The following is a 20,162-nucleotide window of genomic DNA, read 5'->3' as shown; positions in this document are numbered from 1 at the left end:
CCTCTCCCTTTTGGCACTAATTTTAAAAATACAAAGATCTGGGGTGCCTGGGTGGCTCAGATGGTTAAGCGTCTGCCTTTGGCTCAGGTCATGATCCCAGAGTCCTGGGATTGAGTCCCGCATTGGGCTTCCTGCTAGGCGGGGAGCCTGCTTCTCCCTCTGCCTCTGCTTCTCTCTCTCTCTCTGACTCTCATGAATAAATAAATAAAATATTTTTAAAATTAAAAATACAAAGATCTTTAAAATATATAGCCACAAGAGGAGAGTGGCTGCGCACATCTGTACCTCTCTAAAAAGTAATTTTTTTTCTACATCAGTGCATGGAATTACCTGAACTCAGCTTTGGGGACAGAAACCAAAACTGGAGATGGCAGAGGAGCCCACGAGGATGGGCCTAGCAAATGAGGATGATCACAAAGGACATAGGGGGAGGTGCTACACACCTGCTCCTTTATGAGACCCTCCAACCACTTGTCCATTCCTTAAAGTGTACAACAAAGCATTTTCAAAATTCAGGGTCAGACTGGAGCCAGACACATTCTTCCTGCTATAAAGAGAAAAGAGTGTGGAGGCACTTGAGTTACAGAACAGACGCTTCCATCCTCATATCCCACTCCTCATCTCCAAGACTTTTCTGTGCAGAGCCTCCGTCCGCACCTTTTACATGGTGTGCTCACAGACCTCAGGGCCTGGGGGCCAGGGGAGCCCAGCTTCTGCATGTACTTATGACTCTTCTCTTTGCTGAGTCCTTTACTTCCATAGAATGTGTGGAAAGTCGCTGAGTTTGCCAGGAGGGAGAAAAGGTAAAACCACAGCTCTTGACACTCTGAGAGCATTTCACAGCTTTCACAGGGTGCAGAGACTTTGCTATCTGCACTTCATTGTAGTTCCTATGAATTATTTTTGAATAGCATGATTGCTGTACAGTACACAATGGTACTCTATTCCCCCGTGAATCTCCCCATTAGCTTGTAAGCTCCTCGGGGTCAGGGTCACTCTCTTGCTTACCATTGTACCCTACTATGCTTGACACATAGTAGGTACTTAATAAATATTTGTTAATTGCCTGAAAAACTTAATGTAGTGAGTAAATAATGTTCTAGTGCAACTACAATATATTATAAATTATAATATGTTGTAAGTGTATTGTTTCATTACATAAAATGGAATATGTATTTAATTATATTTACATACTATAATCCTATATATAATAGTATATGTAATATACATAATATGCTATGTTACTATGGTTTATATATTAATATATAATATATTATATGATATATATCAAGATATAAATATGTCATTTATATATTATATATTAAGACAGAAATATAATTAGTATACTTATATTACATAATTACACAATACAAAATATATTATATACACATATATTAATTATTATATGCAACATAGCATATGTATATATTATTACATATTATGTATATTATACATATTAATATTGACAATATTAATTAATTCTGTTCTATATTTAAAATACATAGTTATATATTATATTATATATTATATTATATAAATTAATTATAAAATGCAATGATAATATATATTAGCATAACATATAATAGTACACAGTATATACTTTCATAATATATGAGTGTATGTTAATGTGATTATAATATATAATATAATATATGCTATATAATATATAATATAATAATAATTTTATGTAATATAATGCAACATAACATATAATATTACATAATAATATTGATAGATATAAAGAGATTTATTATAGAAAAAAATAAGGAACCAACCCAATATTGCTTTGGGGATTTTATTTGGAAGTAGTGTTTTAAAACAACTTCTCAAATTTATTTAACTCATGCAGATAACATGGTAGAGTTTTGTATAAAAAGGAGAAAGCCACCATGTAATACTTACTAAGGCTTGCACACAGCTCAGAGTTGATGCAAGCATACTGGGCATAGTGATGTGAGATATGCATTTTCCTTTCAAAGATGGAAAGCCACTGGGTGTGATACACAACTAATGAATTGTTGAACACTACATCAAAAACTAATGATGTACTATATATATGCTAGCTAACTGAACATAATAAAAAAAATAAAAAAATAAAAATCTCAAATCAGTAAAAACAAAAACAAAAACAAACCAAAGATGGAATGCCAACCAGCACCAGATTGTTCCAATTCAAATTTTTTTATTTATTATGTTATGTTTATTAGAGATTGCAGTATACATTTTTTAAGGAAAGACTGGACTTGTTTTTTCTTTTTTCTTGAATTTTCCCTTCCTACCTAGAAAAATGGCTGGAGGCACTGACAAGCTCTGAAGTAGGACTCAACCCAGGTGTGGCTGAATACAGACCCTGAGCTCCTCCCACTGGGATTTTAGAATAGTAGTCATAATAATTATTAATACTATTTTGAATTCTTACTATGCGCCAGGACCCGTGCTGAGCACTTAGGTGCATGATCTTATATAAAACCCAAGCAGCTCTGTGAAGCACAAACCACTATCATGAACACTATGTTGCAGAGGAGCTGGCCATGGTTAGGAAGGGTGAGGGACCCTTCCAAGAAGTCCTCCTAGGCAGGGGCAGTGGAGACCCTGAGTCATGTCTAATGGGCCTTCTTCCCTCCTTCCCTAGCAGGGATGGCTGCCATGGAGGGGCTACAGCACAGCTCCATATCTGAAGTCATCCTCAAGGGTTTCCCAACCTAGTAGTGGAAAACCTAAACGGAATCAATATAAAGAGGGTGAGCTGTCAAAGAGATCACATGCCACTAATATTTGGCAAGTTACTAACCCAGAGAGACAATTCATCAGTAAGAGTGGGTAATTAGAGAGAAATGGGTAATATGCATGTAGGGGAACACAACATTCAAAATACAGATAAAAAGCCTAATTTTGAGAAAAGATTCATCCCAGGACATGGCAACCAGGGAGCTAGATATTGCTTTGCTACTTTATGAAGCTTCCCGAGTAAGGACATCTTGGTGCTGGTGGCGGGTGGTGGGGGTGGGGGGAGGATTAGTCATTAACACCAATAATTGTAAAATAATGAAATGGAACCCCAGGGTCTCATTGTTTGTGTTGATGTGACAAAGTGTCTCTGTAAATCCTCTGGAGTCAGTGTTTCTTTCTGGCTGTGTGAAAGGGGTATGTGTCTAGGGCTGCACCTGCCCTCCAGAAGGGTGTCTATTCCTTCTAATGACAGCCTTCCTCTCCCGGTCAGGACCACACTTCTCTCTACAGGCACCTGAGAGAGATGCATTCCTGATCACCAACCACACTCACATGCAGATTTTAATGGATTCCTGCTTCACCACTTCAGGGCAGTGTGGCTGGGGACAAATCATCTCTCAGGTTTGCATTTTCTACGTTTCAAAAATGTGAATGGTAATAGATGTGGGTCATATCTAAATGTGCAGAAATAATAATTTAGAGTCATAGAAGAGTGAATGCATAGGAAACCCTTCCCACATTTGGCAAGCAGCAGGCACTCATATGTGATAGCCATTCTTAGGTTTATTATTATAAAACATCTTCTTCCTGCAACTCAAATATCTGCCCACAACTTTGAGTACGAACTTGCCCAATGGAAGTCCCCATTCCTGGATCCTGAGACATATGGTTTCCTGAAATCCAGCATGACAGTCAGACAGACCTAAAGTTGCATGTAACTCCTTCATTCATGTATTGTGTGACCTCCACCAACATTTCACATCTGTTAAAGGGGATACCCACACGCTTGACCTCTCTTTTGCCATCTTCAGTTAGCACTGTGCCCTCCAACACATCCCCCAGATCGATTCACATAAGACACAGGAATTAGAAATTGATGTTTTATTGAAAGTAATGTGGGAAAGTCAATTATCATATGGTTTCACTTATTTGTGGAACATAAGGAACAGCATGGAGGACATTAGGAGAAGGAAGGGAAAAATGAAGGGAGAGAAATCAGAAGGAGAGATGAACCATGAGAGACTATGGACTCTGAGAAGCAAACTGAGGGTTTTAGAGGGAAGGGGGGTGGGGGGTTGGGTTAGCCCGATGATGGGTATTAGGGAGGGCACGTGCTGCATGGAGCACTGGGGGTTATACGAAAACAATGGATCATGGATCACTACATCAAAAACTAATGACGTATTGTATGGTGACTAACATAACATAATAAAATTTTTTAAAAAAGAAAGTAATGTAGAGAAAAAGGGAAAAGGATTTTCATAAGATGTCAGATAACAACCCACTTTTAATATTTTGTATGCTCTTATCTAAGCACTGAACACTCTCACCTGTCTCTCTCTGTCTCTGTCCCTTTCTCCACTTCATATTCTGACATCAGTCACTTTACTAAGCTCAACATAGAAACCTCCTCAGGGTCCATCCCCCTCAAAGACAGAAGGAACTAAAAACATTCAATCATCTCCTTTAAGAAAAATAGTTAATGTTCTTTCCTGCTATTTGTTGTAATTAAAAGATAACACTGGACACAGTGCCTGATAAGTAAAGCTCCAGTGCTGGTGGGATTTATGTTACTTTTGTTAATGTTATGGTGAGGGGAGTGAAACTCCTCCCTTGCTTGTCTATTGAAGAAAAACCCTGTTCATTATTGCCCACTCCTCCATGTGATGCTTTCCACCACTCATAGAGAGATAACACATTCTTAGACAGAGGTAACTGGATAGGGTTCATCACACAGGGTCAAGAACATAGATGATGATCCCTAGAGTCTATGCAAGAGGGAAGGGGCAAACAAATGGAAAAACTAATACAGAGTCTGCTCCAACACCTATGGATGCATCCAGCAATACCTATTCAGTATTTTCACATACTGAATACCTACAACAGTTCCCTGGAGACAATCATTATCCCCAGTCCTTGTATCATATTCCTCACCACGAAGCTAGCCATCAGGAGCTTAAGGGACTGAATTTTCTCTGGAAGCTTTTCTTTATGGCATTCTTGAGCTCCTTATTCCTGAGGCTGAAAATGACCGGGCTGAGAAAGGGGGTGAAGACTGTATAGGTGGTGGCCATCAGAGTGTTACTGTCCATAGAATGGTGGCCCTGGGGCTTGAGGTAGATCATGGAGGCAAAACCATAGTGTACAATGACCACAGTGAGGTGGGACACACACGTGGAGAAGGTCTTGTGCCTGCCCTCAGCTGAGGGGATCCTCAATATAGCAGCCACAATGAAGACATAGGAGAGGATGATGAGGAATAAACAGCCCATCAGAGCTGTGACACACACCAGGATCACACCCAAGGTGACAGAGGATGTCTCCTTCCCACAGGACAACTTTAGGAGGGAAAGCACATGGCAGAAAAAATGGTGGATCACATTAGACCCACAGAAGGTGAGGTGAAAAACTATCAAGGTCACCATCATCCCCATAACTGAGCCACCAGCCCAGGTCCAGGATACTAGACGGGCACAGGTGTGGGTGCTCATGAGCACGTTGTAGCGCAGGGGGTGGCAGATGGCCACGTAGCGGTCATAGCCCATGATCATGAGCAGGAAGGAGTGGGTGAAGCCAAATGTGAAGGAGAAGAACATCTGGCTGGCACAGGCCACAAAGGTGATGGTGTGGTGGGTTGAGAGCATGTCAACCAGCATGCGAGGGGTGATGGCAACAGTGAACAGAATCTCAGAGGTGGACAGGGCACACAGGAAGAGGTACATGGGCATGTGCAGGCTGTGCTCACTCCACACAGTGGCCATGATGATCAGGTTCCCCAGCAGGGTGAACAGGTACATCAGCAGGTACAGCAGGAAGAAGGCAGGCAGGAGATGCTGTGGGAAGTTGGAGAAGCCCAGAAGGATGAATTCAGATGCCATGCTATAGTTCTGACCAGCCACAGATGCTTCATCTGGTGAGACCATGAAGGACAAGGATGAGTCAGCATCAGAAAACCTATCATGTGGTTAGTCACATGAATAAAGTAAAAAGGAAATGTCATATAACTGTATCAATCTGGGCAGCAATTCTAGATTACTAAATTCATTTCTATTTATGATTTTAAAAATTGATATATAGTTGACATATAACATTGTATTATTTTAGATATACACTATAATGATTGAAATATGTCAATCTTAAAAATGTCTTAAAAAATTTTTTAAAGCTTCTCATCCTGACACCAACTGAGACTTTCTTAGCTAACTAAGAATATATACTGCAAAACTAGCAAATAGTACATGAAGTGGTGAAATATCAACACATTATTTTAGAATCAGGAAAAGCCAAAGTTACTCACTGCCTCTGCTGGTCATTAGCTGGGAACTGAAAGTCTGGAGTGGTACTTGATGATGATAAGGAAAAAAGCAATATCGGGATCAAAAGGGAAGAGATATGATCAACTACCTAGAGAGGTAAGAGAATGAAGGTGAAATATATTTGAGCAAAGACAGAACACAAGCTGCAGAAGACTAGATCAACTTCCCAAACTCATAGCATTTCCCACAGAATTAAACACATAATACTCATGCAAAACATAGAATTTAATGAAATTGTAAGATAAACATTACCATTAGGGACACAAATGATAATGAGACAGCTCTTAAAAATTTAGCTGCAGGTTTCTTATGCTAAAATAATATTGAGTCCCCTAGAGGACTCTGGCTTGAGTGAGTTATAACTCTGCATTCTCACCATAGTAGTAATTAAAACTGAGATTCTGTGGAAATATTTAGTTATTGAACTTTTGTATTGCTGAAAATTGACCAGGGAATACTATCTAGAAAAAATAAGAAATAAGAAACCAGTTACATTCAGAAGGAGAAATCTCCGTGCAGAAATGAGCCAAGGATATGAGCAGAGAAATCACAGAAGGAGTAACACAGACACAGGAAAGGATGATTTTAGACAAGGAAAAGACAGAACAAAATGACTATGGACTTTCACTATGCACCTATCCATTTCCCCAGACAAGAAAGTGCCCAATGATAATGGAAATATGGGGAGAAAGCAATCCTCACGGCCTGCTGGTAAGAACAGAGAATGGAGAAGCATAGACTTCACCTGCTCTGTGCAACAGACATATGCTCCTGAGCATCTGTCTCGATTGCTCACACCTGTCTGAAGGAAGCATGTCAGAGGATGTTTTGGTAGCTTTGCTTGTAGTGTGGAAATGGACAAGCTTGCTTGGGAACCGTAATTGGGTAGAAGCCAGGTCACATGTGCTGGGGAAACTACTGAAGCCTCAAGTAGGAGTTGGATGCACACAGCAGCATAACTGTATCTGTAAAAAGATCTTGAGTGAAAGGATCAAAAGCAGATGAACACTCTAGCATAATTCCATTGGACACATGAAAAATGAGCCCTGAAACTGTTTGGGATGATGCTGTAAGAGTGTATACATGTCACAGTACAATTGTCAAAACCCAAGAATGGGTACGCAGAGAGTGAACCCTAATGTACCCAGTGGGCTGAGTTAATAATATATCCATATTGGTTCACCAATTGGAACAAATGGACCATAAAAATACCAGATTATACAATCTTTAGCAGTAACCATGGCCTCAACCCACCAGATGCCAGTAGCGTCCCTTCCCTCCCCATGAGCTCTGACAACCAAAAGGTGGATTTACCCTGTCTCTTTTCTCATGGTAATCCAGCCAGAGAATCCTCCAAGCATGTACACACATTTTGGGGGAGGAGGTGGCAGAATCAGTCCCAATCAAGAATGCAGATGTAGAAGCTGCAAAAGGCACTAGATTGGGTGAAGAACCCAAGACCCAGAATGGGCAATCTGAGAAGACTACCAGCAGCTGCCCAAGGCTAAGAGCCTATCTTATGACCTGTCTTCCAGGCCCTGTCCCCATCCCCAGCCTGGGCATTGCTCCCCACAACTGTCCGAGTATTGCCACCTACCCTGTCCCTCTTGGTCCCCCTCAACCTGGGCTGCAACTTCCAGGAAGCAGCCAGCAGGGGAGGGCAGAAGAAGCTCTCCTGCCTAAGGCTGTCAACAGCACACGGGGGTGGGTATGGGGCCAGACCTCGGGACGCCTGGAACTGATGCTGTGTGCTTTATCCCTGCTGCAACTTCCCAGCAGGCTGCTCCCCAGGGCTTCCTTGAGACACCAACTTGCAAGGCTGCCCTCAGGGTCTGGAGAGGCCAGGAGGATCATCAGAGTTCCTCTAGGGACCTGCAGCCTCTACTCCTTCCTCCAACACAACCAAGGCTCCATGCTTCTCTCTCTACCCAGAGAGCCCCAGCCGCTGCTGAGAACTAGGAACTCCCAGTCTTGGGGGAGACAGGGCAGGATTAGATGTCCTCAAGTCCTTGGGGTCAGGGCAAGGTCAGAGGGAAGGCAGGAGCTGAGCAGCCCAGAGTGGGAATCCAGAGCTCTGCCCTGGGATCAAGGCAGCTGGAAGGCTTCCCAGAATAAGGGTAATTTAGAGCTGGGTCTTGGAGACTGGTTTCTCTTGGTCATCAGAAGTGTTTAGAGTCTTCTGACCAAACTGGATAGCTCTACTTCTCCTCTTGGTGGATTTACCCTGTCTCTTTTCTCATGGTAATCCAGCCAGAGAATCCACCTTAGTATGTGCATCCTTGGGCTCTAAAAAAAACATTTGGTCTTTGTCCAGTTTCTGAGACACAGCCCCTAAGCCCCTGTCTCAGGAGTGAGAATAGTGGCTTCTGTATGTCAATGGAATGAGTGGGGCCTGGGGGCCCTACCTCTCCCTCTGGTCAAGTTCTTCCCTACCCCTGTTGTCCTGGTGGTCCAAGCCAAAGAATCCACATTAACATATGCTTCTCTGTGAGATGATCAAACTAATATTTGGTCTCTTGTGTGTTTACTGACAAGAGAGTTACTACAAGAGAGTTTACTCTCTCTTTTTTGCTGACCCTCTGATGAGAGTCTTTGTATACTCACAAGATGACTGGTGGCTGTGGGTTTAATGTTACAACACATCTTCTGCCTCCAGCTCCAATATCTGGCCTCACCTTTGAGTAATAGTTTAGATCCACAGAAGGCCCCCTTCCTGGATCCTCAGACATATGCTTTTCCAAACCCCAGCATGGGAGTCAGACAGACATAATTTTCCATGGGACCCCTTCACTCATGTATTCTGTGACCTCCACCAACATTTCTCATCTGCATAGTAAGGATACCCATACCCTTGACCTCCCTTTGTGCCATCTTGAGATATCATTGTGCCTACAACACAGCCCCCGGAGAGATTCAAGTAAAATACAGGAAGGAGAAATTGATGTTCTTCTGAAAGTAATGTGGGGAAAAGGAGAAGGATTTCCACAGATGTCAGATAGCAACATGTTTTACCATCTTTTATGTTCTAACCCAAGCATGAACTCTCTCCCCCTTCCAGCCATCATTTCTCTCTGTCTGCACCCTTCTCCTTCTGGTCCTTTCCTCTCTCTTTCTCCCTTTCCTTTCCCTTCTCATTGGAAAATTGCCCTGTTACCAACATCCTTCTCCTTCCTCATTCCTTTCCCAGATTTTCACCATATCCAATTTTAGGCAACTTTCTGTTCAGATCAGTTTAAAGGTCTCCCATCCCATTAGTCCATTCTCTCTCTTCTATCTCTCTCCCTCTCTCTCCCCCTCTCTCTCTCTTCTTCACCTTCTAAACTCTCAAGATAGAAAGCCTCCCTTAGGGTCTATCCTTTCTAAAGCAGAGAGCAATTATAAATAGTAAACCATCTTCTTGGAGACAAATAGTTCATTTTCTTTTGTGCATTTGTTATAATTTAAAAGATAATACTATAAGACACTGGATACAATGCTTGATAAGAGAAGGATCAGGCTTTGGGCATTTATTATTATGCTTTTTTTTTATTATCCTTATGGTGGAGGAGGGGAAAGTCTTCTGTTGCTTGTCCAATCAAGAATAACCCTGTGCATAGGTGCCCAGACATACCCACATGATGCTGCCCTCCCGCCATTAGGTAGGTAACATGTTCTCTGATGGAGGTAAGAGGATGGACTTCATCACACAGGGTCAAGAACAAGAGATCATGATCACTAGATCCCATGCAAGGGGGGAAACAAATTGGAGAAAAACAAATACCAAGCATGCATCCATCACCTATGGATGTGTGTATTTTCATATCCTTGAAAACCTACAAGTCTTATAGAGACAGATGTTGTTATTCCCAGCCCTCCTGGTGGTCCAAGCCAAAGAGTCCACATAAACACATGTTTCTATGTGATATAATCAAACTAATATTTGGTCTCTTGTGTGTCTTTGTTTACTGACCAACTGATGAGCGTCTCTCCTTACCACCAAACTGACCATAAGAGCTTAGGGGACTGAATTTTCTCTGGAAGTTTTTTGTTATGGTGTTCTTGAGCTCCTTATTCCTGAGGCTGAAAATGATCGGGCTGAGAAAGGGAGTGACGACTGTATAGGTAGTGACCATCAGAGTGTTATGGTCCATAGAAGGGGGGGCCCTTGGGCTTGAGGTAGATAACGGAGGCAAAACCCTAGTGTATAATGACCACAGTGAGGTGGGACACGCATGTGGAGAAGGTCTTGTGCCTGCCCTCAGCTGAGGGGATCCTCAATATGGTGGCCACAATGAAGACATAGGAGAGGACAATGAGGAATAAACAGCCCATCAGAGATGTGACACACACCAGGACCACAGCCAAGGTGAGAGAGGATGTCTCCTTCACATAGGCCAACTTTAGGAGGGAGAGCACTTGGTAGATAAAATGGTGAATCACGTTAGACTCACAGAAGGTGAGGTGAAAAACTATCAGGGTCACCATCATCCCCATGACTGAGACCAGCCCAGCGCCTGGACACGAGATGGCACAACCATGGGGACTCATGAGCACATTGCACCTCAGGGAGAGGCAGATGGCCACATAGCAGTCATTGCCCATGATCATGAACAGAAAGGGGTGCTATATGTTCTCACAGCACTATGCCCTCATTTATTCATTCATATAGTCAAGAAATGTTATTCAAGGCTTATTTTATATGGAAATATTCTAGGTACTCGAATCCAGCAATAACCAATGCCTAGGGCTCTGCTCTGTCCTTTTCATGGTCCACTGAGGGAAGCTGTCATATAATCAAAGCTGACATCACAGAGTGGTCAGTCGTGTGTTGGGGACAGCCTAGGGATCTGCAGAAGCTAAGTGTGGGTCTCAGACCCAGCCTGGGATTTAGAGACTTTGAAATTGGTGATGTCTACAGGGATACCTGAAGGGTGAGTAGGTATGATTCAGGGGGTGAGGCAGGGAGATGGAAGAGGGATTTCTAGACAGAGGGGACAACAAGTACAAAGGCTCAGGGTGAGAGAGGCATAGTGCATTTGGGACAATGGTATGTTCAGTGCACCAGGGAGAGCTGGAAGTCGTTAGTGTGGTTCTGGATTAAAGGCAGACAGACAGGTGAGTAGAGCGAGAGCATGCAAGACCATGGTGTGCACTTGAGGAGTTTGTTCTAAGGGCAATGGGGACCCCTAAATGTTTTTTAAATACATAGAGGAAAGAGCTGTATTCCATTACGTGAAAGTATTCATGGATGTTTCCATTTGGGGCTTCCTATGAGGGTGTTCTTATGACATCTAGTACATGTCCTTTGGTGGATTGATACTTATGTGTTCTGCTGGGTCTATAGTTAGGTGTGTAAAAATACCAACTCATAGGGAATACCTGTGTTCAGCTTGAATAGATACTGCCAAACAGTTTTCCAAACTGGTTGTACCAAGAGGTACATTTTAAGCACAAGCAGCATGGTCAGATACCTGTTTGTAGAGACCCCCTCTAGTTGATGTGATGAAAGCAGCTGCTGAGGGCGGGTGGGAACGGCAGACTCAGGAAGAGATGGGGAGAGGTGCATGAGGGCATCCTGGATGGGGTGAAGTGGCAAACTGAGGTTGATTTCAGGCATAGAATGGGCAGTGTTGCTGATTGGACAAAGGGAGACAAAGTGAACTATTTCTACTTCTAACACTCAAGACACCAAATGTGTGAGTTCTTTCCACACCAACGACCAATTCTCCGACTACCCAGACACCACCTTGGTGTCCTATAATTCAATTTTGATACTTACTCCCTGGAGATGCCAGTCACAAGTGTTGGGTGCCAGGGTACCTGCACTTCTTTCCAATGTGGTTACAAAGGTGAGGGTTTCCACATTCCCCCTTTCAGTTTGGGTACTTTCCTAGAATAACTCACAAAAATCAGGAAAATGCAACACTTACTCTTCCCAGTTTATTATGAAAGAACAACTCAGGAACAGCCAAATAAAAGAGATGAATCCTACAAGGTATGGAGGAAGGAGCAAGGAACTCCCATGCCCTCTCTGGACATGCCACCATTCTAGCACCGCCATGTGTTCACCAGCTGGGAAGTTCTCTGAATCCCATTGTTTAAGGAGTTTTTATGGGGGTTTGATTACACAGACATGATTGATTAAATCTTTCATCCTTATTGAGCATCAATCTGTAGCTCCTCTCCCCTCCCTGGAGGTTGCAATTCTCTAATCACCCCTTGGAAGTTCTGGTGAGCAGCCCCTTTCCTAAAACTATATAGGAGTCCTAAGCCACCACTCATCTCATTAACATACAGAAGCCACTATTCTCACTCCTGAGACGGGGGCCTAAGGGCTGTGTCTCAGGAACTGGGCAAAGACCAAATGTGTTATTAGAGCCCAGGTATGCAAATACTAACGTGGATTCTCTGGCTGGATCACCATGACAACAGAGATAGGTAAGTCAACCAAGGGAAGAAGTGGGGCTATCCAGTTTGGTCAGAAGACTCTGAACACTTCTGATGACCAAGAGAAACCAGTCTCCAAGACCCAGCTCTAAATTACCCTTATTCTGGGAAGCCTTCCAGCTGCCTTGATCCCAGGGCAGAGCCCTGGATTCCCACTCTCAACTGCTCGGCTGCTCAGCTCCTGCCTTCCCTCTGAACTTGCCCTGACCCCAAGGACTTGAGGGCATCTAATTTTGCCCTGTCTCCCCCAAGACTGGGAACCCCTAGTCCTCAGCAGGGGCTGGGACTCTCTGGGCAGAGAGAGAAGCAGGAAGCCTTGGTTGTGTTGCGTTATTGGAGGAAGGAGTAGAGGCTTCAGGTCCCTGGAGGCCCTCTGATGATCCTCTTGGTCTCTCCAGACCCTGAGGGCAGCCTTGCAGGTTGGTGTCCCAGGGAAGCCCTGGGGAGCAGCCTGCTGGGAAGCTGCAGCAGGGATAAAGCACACAGCATCAGTTCCAGGTGCCCCGAGGTCTGGCCCCACACCTGCCCCTGTGTGCTGTTGACAGCCACGGGCAGGAGAGCTTCTTCTGCCCTCCCCTGCTGGCTGCTTCCTGGAAGAGGCTGTGCAGGCTGAGGGGGACCAGGAAGGACAGGGTAGGTAGCAATCCTTGGACAACTGTAGAGAGCAAGACCCAGACTAGGGATGGGGACAAGGCCTGGGAGAAGGGTCTTAAGACAGGCTCTTAGCCTTGGGCAGCTGCTGGGGATCTCAGGTTGCCCATTCTGGGTCATGGGTTCTCTCTCAGCCTAGTACCCTTTGTTGCTTCTAAGTCCGCATTCTTGTTTGGGGCTCCTACTGCCCCCTGAAATGTTTGTACATGACTGGAGGACCTTTTGGTTGTCAGAGCTCATGGGGAGGGAGGGAATGCTACTGGCATCTGGTGGGTGGGGGCCAGGGTTGCTGCTAAAGATTGTACAGTCTGGTGTTCTTGTGGTGCATTTGTTCCAGTTGCTGAACCAATATGGATACATTATTATTAACTCAGCCCACAGGTTAAATTAGGGCTCACTGTCTGTGTTGCACATTCTTTGGGTTTCACAGATGTATAGTGACTTGTACACACCATTACAGAATCATGCAGAATACTTCAGGTGCTCTAATTTTCATGTGCCCAAATGGATTATGCTACAGTGTACATCTTTTGCTTCTTTCACTCAAGATCATTTTACAGTTTCATTTACGCTACTGTGTGTGCATCAAACTCTTGTCTGGAGCTCCAGTAGTTTCATCCAGCCCTTGTGACCTGTCTCTTCCCACTTATGGACAAGCAACTTTTCCCATTCTTCACCGCCAGCAATGCTACAAAACATCCCCTGACATGTTCCCCTATAAATACCTGTAGGCAGTGGAGATAGATGCTGGAGCACATGTGCTGGTGCACAGAGCACAGGAACTCTTAATTTTCACCCTCTAATTCTCACAGGCAGTGCATGAATATTGCTTTCTCCCCATACCTGATCAGCACTGGGAACATCCTAATTTGGGGCATTGAATAGGTAGACACTGAATTTCCACTGCATTTCCCTTTCTCTCCCTCCCTCTCACTTTTTTTTTCTTTTTAGCATGTTTTCTTTCTTTTTTTTTAAAGATTTTATTTATTTATTTGAGAGAGAGAGAATGAGAGATAGAGAGCATGAGAGGGAGGAGGGTCAGAGGGAGAAGCAGACTCCCCGCTAAGCAGGGAGGCAGATGCGACCCTCGATCCCAGGACTCCAGGATCATGACCTGAGCTGAAGGCAGTCGCCTAACCAACTGAGCCACCTAGGCACCCTCTTTTTAGCATGTTTTCATTTGCCTGTGCTACACCCTCTGTGAGTTCTCTGCTCACACCTTTGCTCATTTCTGTAGTGAGCTTTCTACTTGTTGTAGATGGAACTGGTTTCTTGTTTATTCTACATCTTATTCCCTGGTCAGTTGTGGACAATGAAAATGATCTTTCCCCACCTTTCCATCTCCCCTTAACTGGATCCAGGACATCATTTTTTTTTATTTTATTATGTTATGTTAGTCACCATACAATACTTCATTAATTTTTGATGTGGTGATCCACGATCCATTGTTTTCGTATAACACCCAGTGCTCCATGCAGTACGTGCCCTCCTTGATACCCATCACTGGGCTAACCAATTCCCCCTCCCCCTCCCCTCTAAAACCCTTTTTGTGTCTCAGAGTCCATAGTCTCTCATGGTTCATCTCCCCCTCCGATTCCCCCCCCATTTTTCCCTTCCTTCCCCTAATGTCCTCCCTGCTATTCCTTATGTTCCACAAATAAGTGAAACCATATGATAATTGACTTTCTCTGCTTGACTTATTTCACTTAGCATAATCTCCTCCAGTCCCATCCATGTTGATGTAAAAGTTGAGTATTCATCCTTTCTGATGGCTGAGTAATATTCCATTGTATATACGGACCACATCTTCTTTATCCATTCATCTGTTGAAGGGCATCTTGGCTCTTTCCACAGTTTGGCTATTGCGGACATTGCTGCTATGAACATTGGGGCACATATGGCCCTTCTTTTCACTACATCTGTGTCTTTGGGGTAAATACCCAGAAGTGCGATTGCTGGGTCAAGTGTAGCTCTATTTTTAAAACAGGACATCATTTTTTGACAAACACTTTTCGTGTTGCTATTTTCATTCTTTCAAAATCACCTAATGTTTGTGCTTCTGAAGTTTGCTTAAGAAGTCCTTCTCCACTCCTATATCAACAAAATTCTTCTCCTACACCTTCTCCTATTAACTTCCCAGTGTCCTATTTTGTATTTATGTCTTGAATTCTGGAATCCACCTTTGTGTGTGGTCTTGGACAGATATTCAGATTGACTTTCCTTCATAAAAGGAAAGTTTTCCTACCACAAACTCCTAAATAATCCACCATTTCCTTTTGATTTGTGCTCCCACCTTTATCACATGTTGAGCTGTGAATCATGGGGGGTTATTTTCTGAGGCATCCAATCAATTTGATCAGTGTCTGTGTCTGTTCCAGATTCACACTTAAAAAAGACTATGATGTCTATGATGAGTCTCCTCCCTGCCAGAGCATTTCTTTCCTATTGACTCCATTTTAGGAAGATTAGTATAGTTTTGCACTGACCTCATTTTTCAGAAGAAATTTGAGGAAACTTTTATGAGATGTACAGCTGATTCACTGGAAGTGTAAATGCAGTCAACCTGATGCTATAATTTGAGGAAGAAGTATTATCATTACCATATTCTCTGACCTCAACTGAGAATGTAGACTGTTCTCCATGTATTCAAATTGCCTTCTACATTTTTATTAATGGTAAAAATTTCTGATTTGCAGGTATTGCATGTTTTTGATTGATTCCTAGATATTTTCTAACAGAGGGTTCCAAAGTGTGCTATGAGTTCCCTAGGGTCCCAGTGACCCTTCTGGGGGAACCATCAGGTCTTCACTTTTCCAATGAAGGTGAGGATGTATTTTTGTCATATGCTTCAACTAAAACCACATACTGCCACAGGCTGAATGAAGAAGCAGCTACAAGCATCATCTTGTCTCCCACCCAGCCAGCATGGGACAAATATGCTAAAATGTAAAAAAAAAAAAAAAATGCCATTCTTGTCACTAAATGTTCATTTTGTAAAAGTAGTTACTTTCCTAAAAATATGTTGCTTACAAAGACATTGAATAGGTTGACTCTTCTGAATGTATCCAAAACTGAATATTGTCAGAGAACCTCAGTGTTCCTTTCTAATATGGTGAACATGGGGAGTGATAATGCACCAAACAAAAGCCCATTAGAGGCTCAAATTTTCTTGCGTGTAAAGAAATCGCCAGACCAAAATGTTAGAAAGCTGTATCTTTACATTTTGTGTCACTCTTGGGAATGGTATCTTACTTTTTACTTCAAATTCATAATTTGAGCGATTACTACTGGTGTAATTCTATGAGAAATACTGGTTTTGGAAGTGGATCTTCTGCATCTCTGTGCTCTCTCTCGCTGTGGTATGTTCTGACTTCATTCTTTGCTTTTTCTGGGTGCACAAGCCGGTCTCTTCCTGTCAAATCCTCACATACCTTCTTTCTTTCTTTTTTTTTTTTTAAGATTTTATTTATTTATTTGAGAGAGAGAATGAGAGAGAGAGAGTATGAGAGGGGATTGGGTCAGAGGGAGAAGCAGACTTCCCGCTGAGCAGGGAGACTGATGCGGGACTCGATCCCAGGACTCCAGGATCATGACCTGAGCTGAAGGTAGTCGCTTAACCAACTGAGCCACCCAGGCGCCCATCATATACCTTCTTTCTTTTTCTTTCCTCAGAGCACCGCTCAGGGCTTTCAAGTTCCATGCTAAAGAACAGCAGAAACAGTGAGTATCCTTGTCATTTTCCAAATCCTAACACACTGCATTTAAAGTTCTTCCATTTTGTAGATTTTTTAGGGTATATTGTTACATAGATTCATGATCTTTATTCTGGTCACCTTCATTCCCTGTGATCTGAGCAGATGCAGCATTGGAGGCTGGTCAGAACTATAGCATGGTGTCTGAATTCATCCTCGTGGGCTTCTCCAACTTCCCACAGCATCTCCTGCCTGCCTTCTTCCTGCTGTACCTGCTGATGTACCTGTTCACTCTGCTGGGGAACCTGATCATCATGGCCACTGTGTGGAGTGAGCGCAGCCTGCACACACCCATGTACCTCTTCCTGTGTGCCCTGTCCACCTCCGAGATTCTGTTCACTGTTGCTGTCACCCCTCGAATGCTGGTTGACATGCTCTCTAGCCACCGCTCCATCACCTTTGTGGCCTGTGCCAGCCAGATGTTCTTCTCCTTCACATTTGGCTTCACCCACTCCTTCCTGCTCATGATCATGGGCTATGACCGCTACGTGGCCATCTGCCACCCCCTGCGCTACAACGTGCTCATGAGCACCCACACCTGTGCCCGTCTAGTATCCTGGACCTGGGCTGGTGGCTCAGTCATGGGGATGATGGTGACCCTGATAGTTTTTCACCTCACCTTCTGTGGGTCAAACATGATCCAGCATTTTGGCTGCCATGTGTTTTCCCTCCTAAAGTTGTCCTGTGGGAAGGAGACATCCTCTGTCACCTTGGGTGTGATCCTGGTGTGTGTCACAGCTCTGATGGGCTGTTTATTCTTCATCATTCTCTCTTATGTCTTCATTGTGGCTGCTATATTGAGGATCCCCTCAGCTGAGGGCAGGCACAAGACCTTCTCCACATGTGTGTCCCACCTCACTGTGGTCATTGTGCACTACGGTTTTGCCTCCATTATCTACCTCAAGCCGAAGGGCCCCCATTCTATGGACAGTAACACTCTGATGACCACCACCTATACAGTCTTCACTCCCTTTCTCAGCCCAATCATTTTCAGCCTCAGGAATAAGGAGCTCAAGAATGCCATAAAGAAAAGCTTCCAGAGAAAATTCAGTCCCCTAAGCACCTGATGGCTAGCTTTGTGGTGAGGAAATATGATAGCAGGGCTAGGAATAATACCGACTCTCTCCATAGGACTGCTGTAGAGATTCAATATATGAGAATACTAAACAGGTATTGTTGGATGCATCCATAGGTGTTGGATGCATGGTAGGTGTTTGTTTTTCTTCAATGTGTTTGCCTCCCTCTTACATAGCCTCTAGTGATCACCATCTCTAGTTCTTGACCCCATGTGATGAAGTCCATCCCATTACCTCTGTCTAAGAATGTGTTATCTACCTATGGGTTGGTGGGGCACATCACAAGAACGTGTCTGTACACTCATACACAGCGCTCTTCTTGCATGGACAAGGAAGGCAGACCCTCCCCTCCTCCACCATAAGAATAACAGGAGTAAGCATCATAATGAATGCCATCATCATTGGGGCTTTTCTTACCAGGCACTGTGTCCAGCGTTGTATAAGTATTATTTTTAATTATGACAAATGCACAAGAGAAAATAAATTATTCGTCTCCAAGAAGATGACTGACTCTTTATAGTTCCTGCTGTCTTGGGTGGTGTTGACCTTAAGGAAGTTTCTATGTTGATCTGAGTTGAGTGAAGGATGTCTGAATGTGAAGTAAAAGAGAAAGAGGGAGGGAGGGAGGGAGGGAGAGGGAAAGAGTGGAAGGAAGAGAGCGTTCAGTGTTTGGATAAGAACATACAGAATATTAAAAGTGTGTTGCTGTCTGACATCTTATGGAAATCCCTTTCCCTTTTCCCCACATTACTTTCCTTTTTTTTTATTAATTTTATTTTATTATGTTAGTCACCACACATTACATCATTAGTTTTTGATGCAGTGTTCCATGATTCATTATTTTCATATAATACCCAGTGCTCCGTGCAATACATGCCCTCCTTAATACCCATCACCAGGCCAACCCATCCTCCCACCTCCCTCCCGTCTGAAACCCTCAGTTTGTTTCCCAGAATCCATAGTCTCTCACTGTTTTTCTCCCCCTCCGATTTCCTCCCCTTCACTTTCCCCTTCCTTCCCCTAATGTCCTCCATGCTGTTCCTTATGTTCCACATATAAGTGAAACCATATGATAATTGTCTTTCTCTGCTTGACTTATTTCCCTTAGCATAATTCCCTCCAGTTCCATCCATGTCGATGCAAGTGGTGGGTATTCATCTTTTCTGAAAAGGATGAGTAATATTCCATTGAATATATGGACCACATCTTCTTTATCCACCACATTACTTTGGGTAAAACATCAAGTTCTCATTCCTATGTTTATTTGACTCTATCTAGGGGATGTGTTGTAGGGTAAGTGCTATCTCAAGATGGCAGAAGAGAGGTCAAGGGTATGCGTACTATTATTATGCAGATGAGAAATGTTGGTGGAGGTCACACAACACGTGAATGAAGGGGGTCACAGGGAACATTAGGCTTGTCTGATTCCTATGCTTGGGGTTTGGAAAAGCATATGTCTGCACATCTGGGAAGGAGTCCTTCAGTGGATCTAAACTATTACTCAAAGATGAGGCCAGATACTGGAGCTGGAGAGAGAAGATGCTTTGTAATATTAAACCCACAGCCACCAGTCATCTCGTGAACATACAAGGACTCTCATCAGAGGGTCAGTAAACAAAGACACACCAAATATTAGTTTAATTATATTTCAGAAAGGCATATGTTAATGTGGATTCTTTGGCTTGGACCACCAGGACAACAGGGGTAGGGAAGAACTTGACCACAGGGAGAAGTAGGGTCCCCAGCCACCACTCATCTCATTAACATAGAGAAGCCACTATTATCACTCCTGAGACAGGGGCTTAGGGGCTGATGTTTTGTATGGTGACTAACATAACATAATAAAACTAAAAAACAAATAAAGTTTCCTTCTGAAATAAAATAAATAAATAAAAAATATAAAAGGGAAAAAAATTTTTTAAAGTTTTTCTCAACCTGATACCAACTGAGACTTTCTTAGCTAACTGAGAATATATACTGCAAAACTAGCA

At 43.2% G+C, this 20,162-nt stretch overlaps 2 protein-coding genes and 1 pseudogene across 2 annotated transcripts; 1 reads left to right on the top strand and 2 right to left on the bottom strand.

Moving 5' to 3' along the window:
- Nucleotides 1–4,898: 4,898 nt before the first annotated feature.
- Nucleotides 4,899–5,870, bottom strand: LOC113918059 (olfactory receptor 10H4-like). The gene has a single exon (XM_027586232.2). The coding sequence runs from the start codon at nt 5,826–5,828 to the stop codon at nt 4,899–4,901; it is 930 nt and encodes a 309-aa protein (XP_027442033.2). The 5' UTR covers nt 5,829–5,870.
- Nucleotides 5,871–10,207: 4,337 nt separating this feature from the next.
- Nucleotides 10,208–14,206, bottom strand: LOC113916086 (annotated as a pseudogene).
- A 2,999-nt stretch (nt 14,207–17,205) lies between these two features.
- Nucleotides 17,206–18,162, top strand: LOC113918055 (olfactory receptor 10H3-like). Its single transcript, XM_027586214.2, has one exon. It carries the CDS (start codon nt 17,233–17,235, stop codon nt 18,160–18,162), a length of 930 nt encoding a protein of 309 aa, XP_027442015.1. The 5' UTR covers nt 17,206–17,232.
- The last annotated feature ends 2,000 nt before the right edge of the window (nt 18,163–20,162 follow it).

The sequence above is a fragment of the Zalophus californianus genome, chromosome 1 (assembly GCF_009762305.2).
Source record: "Zalophus californianus isolate mZalCal1 chromosome 1, mZalCal1.pri.v2, whole genome shotgun sequence".
Taxonomy (NCBI): Eukaryota; Metazoa; Chordata; class Mammalia; order Carnivora; family Otariidae; genus Zalophus; species Zalophus californianus.
The sequence above is the reverse complement of the archived record's forward strand: the minus strand, read 5'-3'. Positions and strand labels throughout refer to the sequence as shown.